This window comes from Cucurbita pepo, chromosome LG17 (genome assembly GCF_002806865.2).
Source record: "Cucurbita pepo subsp. pepo cultivar mu-cu-16 chromosome LG17, ASM280686v2, whole genome shotgun sequence".
Taxonomy (NCBI): domain Eukaryota; kingdom Viridiplantae; phylum Streptophyta; class Magnoliopsida; order Cucurbitales; family Cucurbitaceae; genus Cucurbita; species Cucurbita pepo.
Window position 1 is genome coordinate 3,319,970 of NC_036654.1, and position 13,054 is coordinate 3,333,023.

General features: G+C 34.1%; 2 protein-coding genes and 1 long non-coding RNA gene across 4 annotated transcripts in view; all 3 read right to left on the bottom strand.

Annotated features, from left to right (window-relative positions):
• LOC111779050 (oligouridylate-binding protein 1B-like) overlaps positions 1-4,173 on the bottom strand; it is a 5,572-nt gene extending 1,399 nt beyond the window's left edge. Inside the window, exons 1-6 of one of the 2 annotated variants that reach the window (XM_023659103.1) lie at positions 3,920-4,173; positions 3,045-3,106; positions 2,411-2,686; positions 2,170-2,245; positions 2,062-2,092; positions 1,675-1,794 (exon numbers count right to left, since the gene is read on the bottom strand). In XM_023659103.1, coding sequence (XP_023514871.1) covers positions 1,675-1,794; positions 2,062-2,092; positions 2,170-2,245; positions 2,411-2,686; positions 3,045-3,106; positions 3,920-4,024 — 670 coding nt within the window. In that variant the 5' untranslated portion in view covers positions 4,025-4,173. Of the gene's footprint in view, positions 1-1,674; positions 1,795-2,061; positions 2,093-2,169; positions 2,246-2,410; positions 2,687-3,044; positions 3,107-3,720; positions 3,851-3,919 lie in introns of those variants that run through there. The other variant, XM_023659104.1, reaches the window with a different exon arrangement.
• LOC111779052 lies at positions 66-1,010 on the bottom strand. The gene is made up of 4 exons (XR_002812638.1): positions 934-1,010; positions 473-600; positions 240-316; positions 66-166 (listed from the first exon to the last, which is right to left on the bottom strand). It is a non-coding gene; the product is annotated as an uncharacterized LOC111779052 (long non-coding RNA).
• Positions 4,174-4,930: 757 nt separating the features above from the next.
• Positions 4,931-7,544, bottom strand: LOC111778047 (protein TIFY 10B-like). Its single transcript, XM_023657658.1, has 5 exons — positions 7,138-7,544; positions 6,824-6,980; positions 6,318-6,634; positions 6,155-6,212; positions 4,931-5,335 (listed from the first exon to the last, which is right to left on the bottom strand). Exons 1-5 carry the CDS (start codon positions 7,313-7,315, stop codon positions 5,176-5,178), a joined length of 870 nt encoding a protein of 289 aa, XP_023513426.1. The 5' UTR covers positions 7,316-7,544; the 3' UTR covers positions 4,931-5,175.
• Positions 7,545-13,054: the final 5,510 nt, after the last annotated feature.

The following is a 13,054-nucleotide window of genomic DNA, read 5'->3' on the forward strand; positions in this document are numbered from 1 at the left end:
AAAAAAAAAAAAAAAAAAAAAAACAAAAACAAAAAGGGGGTGAATATAGAAGGAATTAATAAAGAAGTGGCAACTCAACCATTAATTCAAAACAGATCCAAAACCTGATGTGTCCTCTCTTTGACCACTAGCATAAGCCCAATTTACTTTGATAGGCTGCCCAAACCTGTAAAGCACATATCAAGGGAAGAAACAGAGGTACAAAGCATGGAAAATACCAAATTTAGTTTTATGCTTACAAATGCCTCCCATTAAGTGACAAAATAGCCATAGCAGCCGATCTGCGATCAAAATAGTGAATAAATCCATAGGATGACTGCATAAAGCAGTGGCAACAAGGATGTTAATAGACAAGGAAAGAAACAATTAGATTTAACCTATTATAAGAAAAAATATATATATAAAGAGAGAGAGAGAGAGAGAGGTATATAAAATGTTTTATGAGCTGTTTTATGAGCTCAGTTGGACCAACCTTCTCCTTTCTGACAAGCTTGCAGTTTTCAACAAGGCCTGTACTCCCGAAAACCTCTTGAAGAAGTGGTTCTGTTACTTGTGTATGTATATTTCCTACGTACCTGCATTTCCTCGAAATTAAAGAAACTAAAAGTTTTCAAAAGGAAAAGAAAACAAAGAAAATACAAAAGATACATAAGTAATCAACTACAGTCATATACGTATACATATAAAAAAAAAACAACTAGAAACTTGATTGATATTTGAGAAGACATAATGTTAAAGCAAAAGTTCAGAAAATCAAACAATTGGGTATCCAGTGACTTGGGAATTATAGATACTAAAAGCAAGAGAACTTGACAGTCAATAACAAATCTGTGATAGAGAGACGTGAGAACTGCAAGCAAACATAGGTTTCATAATGCAGACAAAAAAGAGGAGATGGCATTAAGGGGATAAAGCGCCTTGAAAATCACTTACACACTGCGGCAGGTGCTTGGATCAAAGCCTGGGGGTAAATTTCCACTTGGAATTGGTTCAAGCTGTGCAATGGAAACAACAAAACATATAAAAAAGAAGAAAGAAACCTGATGTGCCTTTATGAAATGAGTGGAGGACAAAAAGAAAGCACTTATGACAATTAAAAGAAATCTTGTTACAAAATGACGGCTGAACCACGATGGTATTTCAATCAGTACATTGAAGAGACAGAGACCACACAATTACGAAAAAAGAAAACAATCAAAGTATCAGGAAAGACACAGACCAGCGACCAAGCACTCAAAACTTCACAACATCGTATGGAACTTCAAGTTTAGTATAAGTCAGCTGTCATCAACAAGGATGGCAAGTGATGAATAAAATAATATAATCTACCTGCACCCCAGAACGAATTGAAAAATAGAAAATAAAAAATGCAACACAAACATCTTGCATCGACAGAATATACACCAAATGGAAAATTTAAGCCCCAGAAGTGAACCACTGCATGGAACATCCTACCATCATTGACTGCCCTTGAGCATACAAATGGGTCCGATGTCTTAATTAATTAAGAACAAAAACACAAAAAAAACAAAAATTCCAAAGAGCTCAAGGTTTCCCAGCAGAAACCCACAACTAAAAAGAAACAAAAACTCCAATACCCATNGACATTCTAAACTTGTAGGTTATAATGAAAGAATTGAAAAGCATCATTAACGTTGGGGAACGAACACTAACCAGATGATCCATTCGTAAGTTCTGCAATGCTTTTAACATCTGAGCTCTGCTTGTCTTCATTGGATCCAGCACCTTTGGTAGCCCAGTTGCAGCGAATCTGTCGACTTCCAAGCCACTTACCTGAAGCAGACATATGTAGTGAGAAATAGGATGCAAAGATGATAAGAAGACCCTTACAATTGTTAAAGTAATTATTGGAAAGATGTCAATTTCGAAGGTCAAAGACAAGACACTACTTGCTTTCATGTTGTTATGCACGATAACAATATACCACAAAATTAAATGAAATAGCAGATGAAGAGACCATCAAGCTATTCTTTGTTACAAATGTTGAACTAATTAGTCTACAATTGACAATCTACAAGTAATTTAAACCACAGTCCTTACCAGTCAGGTCATTTATTGCACTTTGAGCATCCTGGAAAGGGAGCATAATTTAGTAACGAAAAGAGAAATAATAGAAAATAACATATTTGAAGTAGATGTAGCTTGAACCTGTTGGTTGCGAAAGGAAACAAAACCAAATCCCCTCGAACGCCCAGTCTTCTGATCCCACATAACTCTGGCATCGCTGAAACCAATTATACATAATATCAGATATTGATGGTTAAAAACAAAAAATTATTAACAAAAAACTACTCCCCCCCAGGATGAGAGCATGATCTTTTCCTCTAACTTAACTTAAATTCAAAGAAACAAACAAATAAAAAAATAGTTTTCAGGAGCTGAAGCTTACGAACAGCTAGGGAATACAGAGAAGCATGCAAACAGAGTAGAATCAGTAACTTCAGGACTAAGATCACCCACAAAGATGTTGAAATGACCTGTGCACAAAAAAAAAAAAAAAAAAAAAAAAAAAAAAAAAAGNAAATGTTTTATGAGCTGTTTTATGAGCTCAGTTGGACCAACCTTCTCCTTTCTGACAAGCTTGCAGTTTTCAACAAGGCCTGTACTCCCGAAAACCTCTTGAAGAAGTGGTTCTGTTACTTGTGTATGTATATTTCCTACGTACCTGCATTTCCTCGAAATTAAAGAAACTAAAAGTTTTCAAAAGGAAAAGAAAACAAAGAAAATACAAAAGATACATAAGTAATCAACTACAGTCATATACGTATACATATAAAAAAAAAACAACTAGAAACTTGATTGATATTTGAGAAGACATAATGTTAAAGCAAAAGTTCAGAAAATCAAACAATTGGGTATCCAGTGACTTGGGAATTATAGATACTAAAAGCAAGAGAACTTGACAGTCAATAACAAATCTGTGATAGAGAGACGTGAGAACTGCAAGCAAACATAGGTTTCATAATGCAGACAAAAAAGAGGAGATGGCATTAAGGGGATAAAGCGCCTTGAAAATCACTTACACACTGCGGCAGGTGCTTGGATCAAAGCCTGGGGGTAAATTTCCACTTGGAATTGGTTCAAGCTGTGCAATGGAAACAACAAAACATATAAAAAAGAAGAAAGAAACCTGATGTGCCTTTATGAAATGAGTGGAGGACAAAAAGAAAGCACTTATGACAATTAAAAGAAATCTTGTTACAAAATGACGGCTGAACCACGATGGTATTTCAATCAGTACATTGAAGAGACAGAGACCACACAATTACGAAAAAAGAAAACAATCAAAGTATCAGGAAAGACACAGACCAGCGACCAAGCACTCAAAACTTCACAACATCGTATGGAACTTCAAGTTTAGTATAAGTCAGCTGTCATCAACAAGGATGGCAAGTGATGAATAAAATAATATAATCTACCTGCACCCCAGAACGAATTGAAAAATAGAAAATAAAAAATGCAACACAAACATCTTGCATCGACAGAATATACACCAAATGGAAAATTTAAGCCCCAGAAGTGAACCACTGCATGGAACATCCTACCATCATTGACTGCCCTTGAGCATACAAATGGGTCCGATGTCTTAATTAATTAAGAACAAAAACACAAAAAAAACAAAAATTCCAAAGAGCTCAAGGTTTCCCAGCAGAAACCCACAACTAAAAAGAAACAAAAACTCCAATACCCATCACAAACCTTCAAGCGTCCACAACTCAAAACCATACACAATTAGCGAAAAACCGCTACAACAGCAAGCACCAAATCGGCCGTAACTTCAGAGACACATCTCCGAGATCGACAACCAAAACACACAAACAAAATGCAGAATTGAACAAAACAAAAGGTGTCGATCATAAAAATGTGAACGAAAACAAAAACAAAGAAGAAGTCGAACCTGAGGGGGAGCTAAAAGACCAGGATGATAAAGAGATTGTTGCTGAAGCAAAGCTTGCTGCATCAAAGCTTGTTGTTGTTGTTGCTTCAATCTCTGATGTTGCATTCTTATTTCCTCGATCAATTTTCCGTCAAAATTAACGAAAAATTTTACCGGGAAGAGGAGGGGTTAGGGTTAAGAGTCGAACAAAGGCGAGAAATATTAGAGAGGGAAAGGCTTTTCGGGGTTGGGGGGAAAGAGGATTCGATTGCGGGTACTAAGTTGCAAAACTTATAAAATGCCGTTTCGGGCCCGGGCGAAGATATAGTTACGGACCTGTTACGCCCAAATATGCAACAGCCAATCCAATCTTGACAACTATCGTCGAATTGGTTGGCCTGTTTTCTAGCTGACCTGATGAACGTCTGTCACAGCTCCTTTTTCTTTACATTTCTAGGGGACAATTCAGAAAATTATAATCTTTTTATACATTATTTTCACTATTTTTCTTAAATATTTCCATATATATAATTAATTAATTAATCAATTATCTTCCCTAAAAAAATAAATAAAATCTTTAATATATTTATAAATTTAAAATTTTTGAGTCTATAATTATTATAACCCATAAATTCAAAATAATAATAATAAATCTTTAAAATTTATAGCATATGGTCGTATAGTTTTAATTATATATTCCAACATATTTTGCACTGTATAAAAAATGGAAATAATTAACATTTTCTAAAAATTTGTGAAATTTTTTAAAAGTCTCTAAAGTGCATAATCGATAAAGTAAATATTTTATTTATCCGAACATATTTGTTTTTCACTTGAAAAAAAATATATATGTATATATAAAATTAAACTTTATTAATATAATCCTCACGTGTTATCTTAATATAATATAAAAAATAAATATACCATAAAGTTCCTAACTAATTCGAAAGTTTTTCAAACGTTCATAAAATTGGAGAATCACACGCAAACTATAGAATAATTTTGACAAAAAATTTGATTCTACGTCTCATATTTACTTACTCAAATATTAAGATATCCAATATTTCTTTGTTAATATCTCAACAACAAACAATAATTATAAAGGAAAAGAACTATTTTTCCTATTATGGCATCGAAAATTTCTTTAGAAGAGAAGAAATACATGAGATAATATTTGTTAGAAAGGCATAATTGTTGGAAGAGCAGTGATATATGACACAAAATAGCAACTAAATTGTGGAGAGCTATCTTCAAGGGGATAGATATGAAAAACCACGTTATAAGTTGAGATCCAAATGCCTTGGGAAGCCTTCTTCAGCTTCAGCCTCGAGCACGGGAACGGGCTCGGGTCCGGGCTCATTGGCTGAGCTGCTTCCACTTTCTTTAAAAGTAGCCTCAAGCTGCTGGTTCATTTGGTATGGCGCTCTTGCAACAGCCCTGATCATAAACAACATCACTCGACTTCATAACAAAGAAAAAAAACTCATCCTACAATCATATCTAATAATAAGATGGTTCACTTGGTANCAACAGCCCTGATCATAAACAACATCACTCGACTTCATAACAAAGAAAAAAAACTCATCCTACAATCATATCTAATAATAAGATGGTTCACTTGGTATGGCGCTCTTGCTACAGCCCTGATCATAAACAACACGACTAGACTTCATAAACAACGGAAAAAAAGAAAAGAAAAAAAAACCCATCCTACAATCATATCTAATAATAAGATGGTTCCCTTGGTATGGCGCTCATGCTACAACCCTTGATCATAAACAGCACGACTAGACTTCATAAACAACTGAAAAAAAAGAAAAGAAAAAAAAACCCATCCTACAATCATATCTAATAATAAGATGGTTCCCTTGGTATGGCGCTCTTGCTACAACCCTTGATCATAAACAGCACGACTAGACTTCATAAACAACTGAAAAAAAAGAAAAAGAAAAAAAAACCCATCCTACAATCATATCTAATAATAAGATGGTTCACTTGGTATAATGCTCTTGCTACAGCTCTGATCATAAACAACACGACTCGACTTCATACCCAAAAGAAAAAAGAAAAGAAAAAAAACTCATCCTACAATCATATCTAAGGTGAACTCATAAAAATAACAAAAATATTGTCATGATTTCTGCCATTTACAAGATTTTTGCTATAAAAAAAGAACAGGAAACCCAAATCAGGATTTATAAGAGAAGAACTTGAGCAGAGGGCTTTCTTCACAAAAGAATTATAGAAAAGCTATACCTGTCCTTTCTTTTCTCAAGAAATCTGTGGAGTGAAGCCCTCCTAGCAATAGGCAAATCTGTTTGATGAATTAAAAGGGCACAAAATCAAATTAGGAACAACAGATTAAGATAATCAACCAGAATCTATCTTTTGAATTTCTGTGTTCATGGTGGTTCATTACCAGAAGAGTTTTTTGCTTCCGGTTGCGGTTTCCGTTGCTGCTCCGGCGCCGGCTTGGCCGGTACAGGAGCTTGAGTTTTGGCCACAACATTTGGCTCGATGGCGGGAGAGTTGTTGTTGTTAGGTTTTTCCAAATCAGAACCGAATTTGGTGGGGATGGCTGTAGGAGCGGTGGTGGTGGTGGCGCTGCGGCTTCCCTTATCGGCCAAGGCCATGATCTCTTTGGCCCTTTCGTTTGGAAAATCGTCGTACACCAGAATTTTTCCGGCGTAGAATATGGTCATTTGAGCGGTTGCAGGCTCCGGTGAGGGCGGTCTCCTGATTCAATTGCATGAAAATAATCAGAAATCAGAACTCCATTTCATAGAGATGTAATTTATTTAACCTAATTTCCTTTCCATTTTGGCAATTTTCTCGCGAGCAGCAGCAGTAAGCAAGTAAATTAAAAATCCGTACACAATTGGAAAAGGAAATTAGCCCTAAAAATGTGCGAGTGTTTCTAAGCACCTGAACTCCCCTTTGTTCATGGTGTTATTGGAGAATCCGACGAACTTCGGCAGATTATCCTTCTGCTGTCGTGTTGCATCGGAAGAATTAGGCGTATTCGTCATAGACGGCGGCGGAGGAGGTGGTGGCGGTGACGGCTCGGGCTTTTCCAGTTCATCTAAAACGTATCCCAAAAGAAAGGAGGGGAAAATTCTCGAGTAAGTTCAAGAGGAGTAGAATTCAATCGTCTCAGATAAGATCTAAAAAAATCCTAGGGTTTTCAAAATTCGTAAGAAAAACAGAATCAATTCGTTTCTTCGAAACGAAATCAATACCTCTCGGCTTCTTCCTCGGAGCCTTATCGGAGTTCAAATCTGCGAGACTTCGTTTCTCCTTCAGGAACTGGCTCAACAGACTACAGGTCTGAGAAAAGTTCGATTTCCCGAGCCGTTTCGCCAACAGCTCTCGGTCGGCAAATCTCGCACCTCCGCCGGCGTCCGATGGATTCGACATAACCAAAAAAAAAAAAAAAAAAAAAAAAAAAANAATCAAAATCCCCAAAATCCGCGAGATAGTTGCAGAATTTCAGGAGTGAAAGGAGGAGTGAAGATAGTTCCCCTGGCGAGAGATAACCGGCGCTCCGGTGGTCGTAGGCGGCGGCGATGGAGAAAACAGGGAATATGACGGTTCAAGTTTCTTCACATTTCCAATGGGAAAGGAATTTGGTCTCTCTCTCTCTCTCCGTGTTGAGGAGTTGAAGCACGTTTTTTTGAAGCATTAAAAATAAGAAATTCTCTTTTTTTTTCTTTTTTTTTTTTTAAATAAATTAATTTAATTTTTAAATATTAAAGGTGGAATTTGCCAGAATAAAAGTCAAGGAAAAAGAATTATGACTACGACCATTTGTGTTTTTTTCTCTTTCTATTATTAATTCTATAATTATTATTATTATTAAAGCCATAAAAAAATATCTTACATAATCTTCAATTATTTTTTAAAATAAAATTTTGATTCATTAAATTATTCCTTTCTTAACAAACTAAAAAAACAACCCCTAATTAACTTAATCTTAAAATCTATATTTTCTCGTATGTATCACCAATTTAATCGAACATAGTGACCAAAGAGCTTAATCAATTTAGATTATTCAACCCGAATCCGTGTGATTTTTTTTCTATTTGGGTAGGGTTAAATTTTAAAAAAATTAAAAAATTCAAACTGAAAATAAGATTACAGTCCAACATAATTCTACCTGTCCAGCTTTAAAAACCATTATAAAATTTAAATAATTTAAAAAGATGTTAGTAACTGAGGTAGAGGTAAGTAACAGGATTATATAGGATTATATGTATGGTAAATAAATATAAATTTTGGATAAATATTTTAAAAATTATAAATAATTTGGGGAATTATTATTATTTTAAAAATAATTTATGGTGGGCCATATTTCACGTTCATTGTTCATTCTGGTAAGCACATGGGGTCTCTCTCTCTCTCCGTTTGCGTGTGTGAAAATAACAAACATGTGGGCGTCTTTAATTCACAATAATATTATATATATATATATATATATATATATATATATAGCAAATAAAATGAATTATTTAGAAATTAGAGCACGTGAGAAGCACGTGAAATCTTTATTATAAATCACCATTTTTGTTTCCTTATAAATACTACTTATTATTAGACTATAAATAAATTAATTAATTACTTAAATCTCAATTTAATTTCTAAATTTCCAAAATATAAATTTTATTTTGATATTTTCCATTTTTATTTTTAAAGTTTAATAATTAAAATTGACTTTTCAAACGATAAAATGAACAAAAATTAAGATATATATATATATAATAAATAATTGTATCGTACAATTATAAAATATATTCATATTTAAATAAAATGTCGAAAGTACAACTCCGTTAAATAAAAGTGACGTATAATGAATTTAATAATTTAATAATTTAATTATTAAATTATAATATTAACTAATCTTCGTGTTTAAGCAACACATATGTTTATTTTTAGGGCATGGCGTGTTTTAGAAATACAAAATTAAATATTTATCGATTTTTTTTATCAAATTAAATAAATAAATTTTGTGACGTAATTATGAATTGTACATCTAGAAGTTACATGTAGGCACGAGTGACTAACCCATTAAAAATGGTGATGATCGAGAATCGAACAGTACGAGAATAACGTGAATTTGCAAAAGTAAATCAAAACATTATTTTTTAATAAAAAAATTATATATTATATAAAATATTACACACGTGCCATTTTTACTAATAACCCTAAATAAATAAATAAAAGAGGTGGGTCCCACCAAACACTTGAATGATTGAAAAACAAAGCCGCTTTATTAACACGTTTTATTATTTATAAATAATAATAATTTATATTCTTTCAATTACGTTTTCTATTTTTTTTTTATGGGAATTAATATTAAATACCTAAATTCAAATAAATATTAAAATGTAAGTTAAAAGACTATTTTACCCTGCCCGATGTCTGGTGACCATAAATTAAAATTGGAAAATAATGGCAGCACGTGTTTGGCAAGGTGGGTGGGTAGCTTGACTTAGAGTACAATCCTTATAAAAACATTTTTTTTTCAATAATTGAAAAATAAATAAATAATTGTGTATATAATATTATTGGAAGAGGATTTTGAGTATCGTGTGACGATTTAAGGTGGTTGAAGCTCGATGTGAGTAGAGAACACGATATGATATTATTTGAGCCTCCGATATTTGGGGGTTTCTTTGTGAATTGTTTGGCACGAGCACGGTGGAGGAAATTAGATCGAGGAACTTGAGGAGGCGAAGAACCAACTTCCATTGAGGTGAGTTTTTCTCGTGGGTTTACTTTGAGTTTCTTTCAACTAATGTGACCTCAAATCTTAATAGAATTAGGGGATTCTTAGATGTGTAGGTTCGAGAGGATACACCATACAAACTTGAAGAAGAGATCGAGGGCTAACAATTACACACGAGGGAGAACGAGTTGGAATTTGAGGTAAGGAGTTTCTGGGTTTTTGCGAGGGTTTCGAAGTTGATATGCTGCTCGGTCTCCAGAAAACTTGTTTAATTGGATTCTATCTCAAGAGGTTTGTAACGGCCCAGATCCACCGCTTAACAGATATTGTTCTCTTTGGGCTTTCCCTTTCAGACTTTCCCTCAAGGCTTTAAAACACTCGTGTGCTAGGAGAAGGTTTCCACACACTCTTATAAATGGTGTTTTGTTCTCCTCCCCAACCAATGTGGGACGTCACAATCTACCCCCTTCAGGCCAGCGTCCTCGCTGGCACTCTTCCCTTCCTTCAATCGATGTGGGACCGACACCAAATCCACCCCCTTCGGGGCCCAACGTCCTTACTAGCACACCGCCTCGTGTCTACCCCCCTTCGAAGAACAATGAGAAGGCTGGCACATCGTCCGGTATCTGGCTCTGATACCATTTGTAACGGCCCAGATCCACTGTTATCAGATATCGTCCTCTTTGGGCTTTCCCTTTCAGGCTTCCCCTCAAGGATTCAAAACACGTCTGGAGAATGTTTCCACACACCCTTGTAAAATGGTGTTTTGTTCTCCTTCCCAACCAATGTGGGACATCACAAGGTTCGTGTTGAAGAGATCTACATGTTTGTAAAAGAAATCCAGAGTTATCGGAACCTCAAATATAAGAAAAAAACTGAGAAAGGACAAGAAGCAAAAATGCAAAATCATGAAAATCGCGGTACGGTTCATGAACCATTCATCGTACTCTCCATGACACTGTTCATATACGAAAAGAATGGACATTTTTGCCCAATTTGAGTGTTTTTACTACGATTTCCGGTCTGATTTCAATGGTACTCATCTTTTCTCTTATTTTACGACCTATTTAGGGAGTTCGGAGAAATGTGGAGTCTTTGGGTGCAAAAACTAACCTAAAAATGGTTGAGTATTACCGAGTAGCACATCAATACCTGAAGCTATTTTTGTAGTATATATAGAAGCATGATAAGAAGCATGTCATAGGAATTTGAGCTTGAACTAAGTTGGTTTGATGTTCGAAAAAGCATGATAAACTTCACGATTCATGTGTTCCCGAGGAATGAATGAACTGACTATGAACTGAATAAAATCGAAACCATGATTAGGTATCCATGTCCAGGTCACTATGTTGTTTCTCCATTATCTATGTATATGATTTTTTATGCGGTTATACATGGACGATTAAGGGTTCGCCGACTAGTCTTTAATCATAAACCTTACTCGATCGTCGGGGTCCGGACAAGTATATATGACTTATTATTTATGATTGTACCCTATGGGAGATTATTAGGAAGTTTGCCCATTAGCTTCCTCTTAGTGAACTTGTTACGGGGTCTGCAGTAGTAGTACCTTGAGAGTTGACATGAACTTTATTCATGCACGTGATTACTTATACGAATATACGAGGATGTTAGGTGTTTGTCAACTAGTCTAAACGTAAACCTGACTTGATTGTCAAGGGACCGGATAACTTAAACGGACTTATGATTTACGATTGTACTATGTGGGAATTATTAGAAAAATTTTCAATTAATTTCTTTTTAGTGAACTTGTCACGAGCAGCAAGGATCCACAGTAGTACCTTGAGAGTTGGTTGAACTTTAGAGTGTATGAACCTTATGAAAGCTTATAACTGATGTCGAAGTCGTACCTCGATGACCTACAACGAAGGTCTAGAATTACAAATGGCAAGAGATTTAAGAGATCGTTTAGCACCACTAAGGGAGCTTCCGACTAGCACTTAGCAGTAGGCATGGAGATATAAGAAGACTGAGAGGTTACTTATATCGAGTGACAACTCTTCCATATATATTAGATTTTCCTTGAGCCCGAGATAGATGAGGGCACCCCGACTTACGCGCAGGAAGCACAATGACTAGATGGATCATGGAGAGTAGGAAATGAAAGACTAAATGCACTGTATGAGTGACTTACACCGTTGAAATAGGAGTGAGTAGGGTATATAAACTTTAAGAGCTTGAGAGGGCTAGAAAAGAATCCGAGCCATGGAACTGACCAACCGTAGGACCTTGATTGCTTCTTTAATACTCATTATTGTTATTATTCGTGCTATATATGGATTGTAGACCAATGTTTGACTACAAAAGCGTGCAAAGCCATGTGACTGCAGGGAGAACCCGTAAACCGAATATTTAACGATTCGCTTTTGGAACAAAAAAAAAAAAGATATCATTTAATCTCGCCGAAAATCACGCGATTTTCAGAGAGACATTTATTTCTTAATAGAAACGCTTCCAATCCCTTCAAGTTTCTGTACGCGCAACCCTCCCAACACAAATTCAATCATTTTTGCGTTTTTCAACCTCAAATCGTGAGAGAAAACAGAGGGTTTTCGTTCGGTTCGCGGAGTTATGAGATTCTTGTGAAGAACTCTAAGGCAGTTGGTGTGTTGAAAAAATGCATTACTAATTTTATGGATTTTAATCTCTATGCCAAAATATTCTCTACAATATTCAAGAAAAAAATAAATAAATATATATTATATATATTACAGAAATTAAAATGAAAAAGTACTTCTAATAAACAATTCAGTGCATTCTTGTCAAGCTTACAATCATGACTAATTTTAATACCAAATTTGCCCTTTTATTCTTTTATTCTTTTTTTTTTATTTTAATTTTTTTGAAAGTAAAGATAATATTGTTTGGATTAGTATGAACTAAATATAATATATATATATATATATATATATATATATATATATATGTATTATTTTTGAAAATTATTTGACATTAAAAACTAATATAATTTTTGAAATAAAATTTAAATCAGTTCAACAAATATGAAAAAGAAAATAAAAATGTTTGTCTTAATTAAACACAAAACTATACTATAAGTGAAAAATGTAAATAAAAAATAATAAAGTAGCATGGTTAGATATTCATATCTTTTAATGCAGGCAGCACCAAGAACAACGTATAATAATTTTAATAATTTTTAGTATAAGGACTATATTGTATTATGTAAAGAAATAATAATGCGGTGATTGAATTTATGATAATGGAACAATATTGTTAAATTTTAAAAAATAAACATGTGAAACAAACAAATAATATATATATATATATATATATATATATATATATTATTATATTTCCGACCATTCTAAAACAGCCACCTAATATCCACACAATCAATCCCTATCAATTTTAGATTACGAAAAAAAAAAATCTATAATTTGAAAACTCTA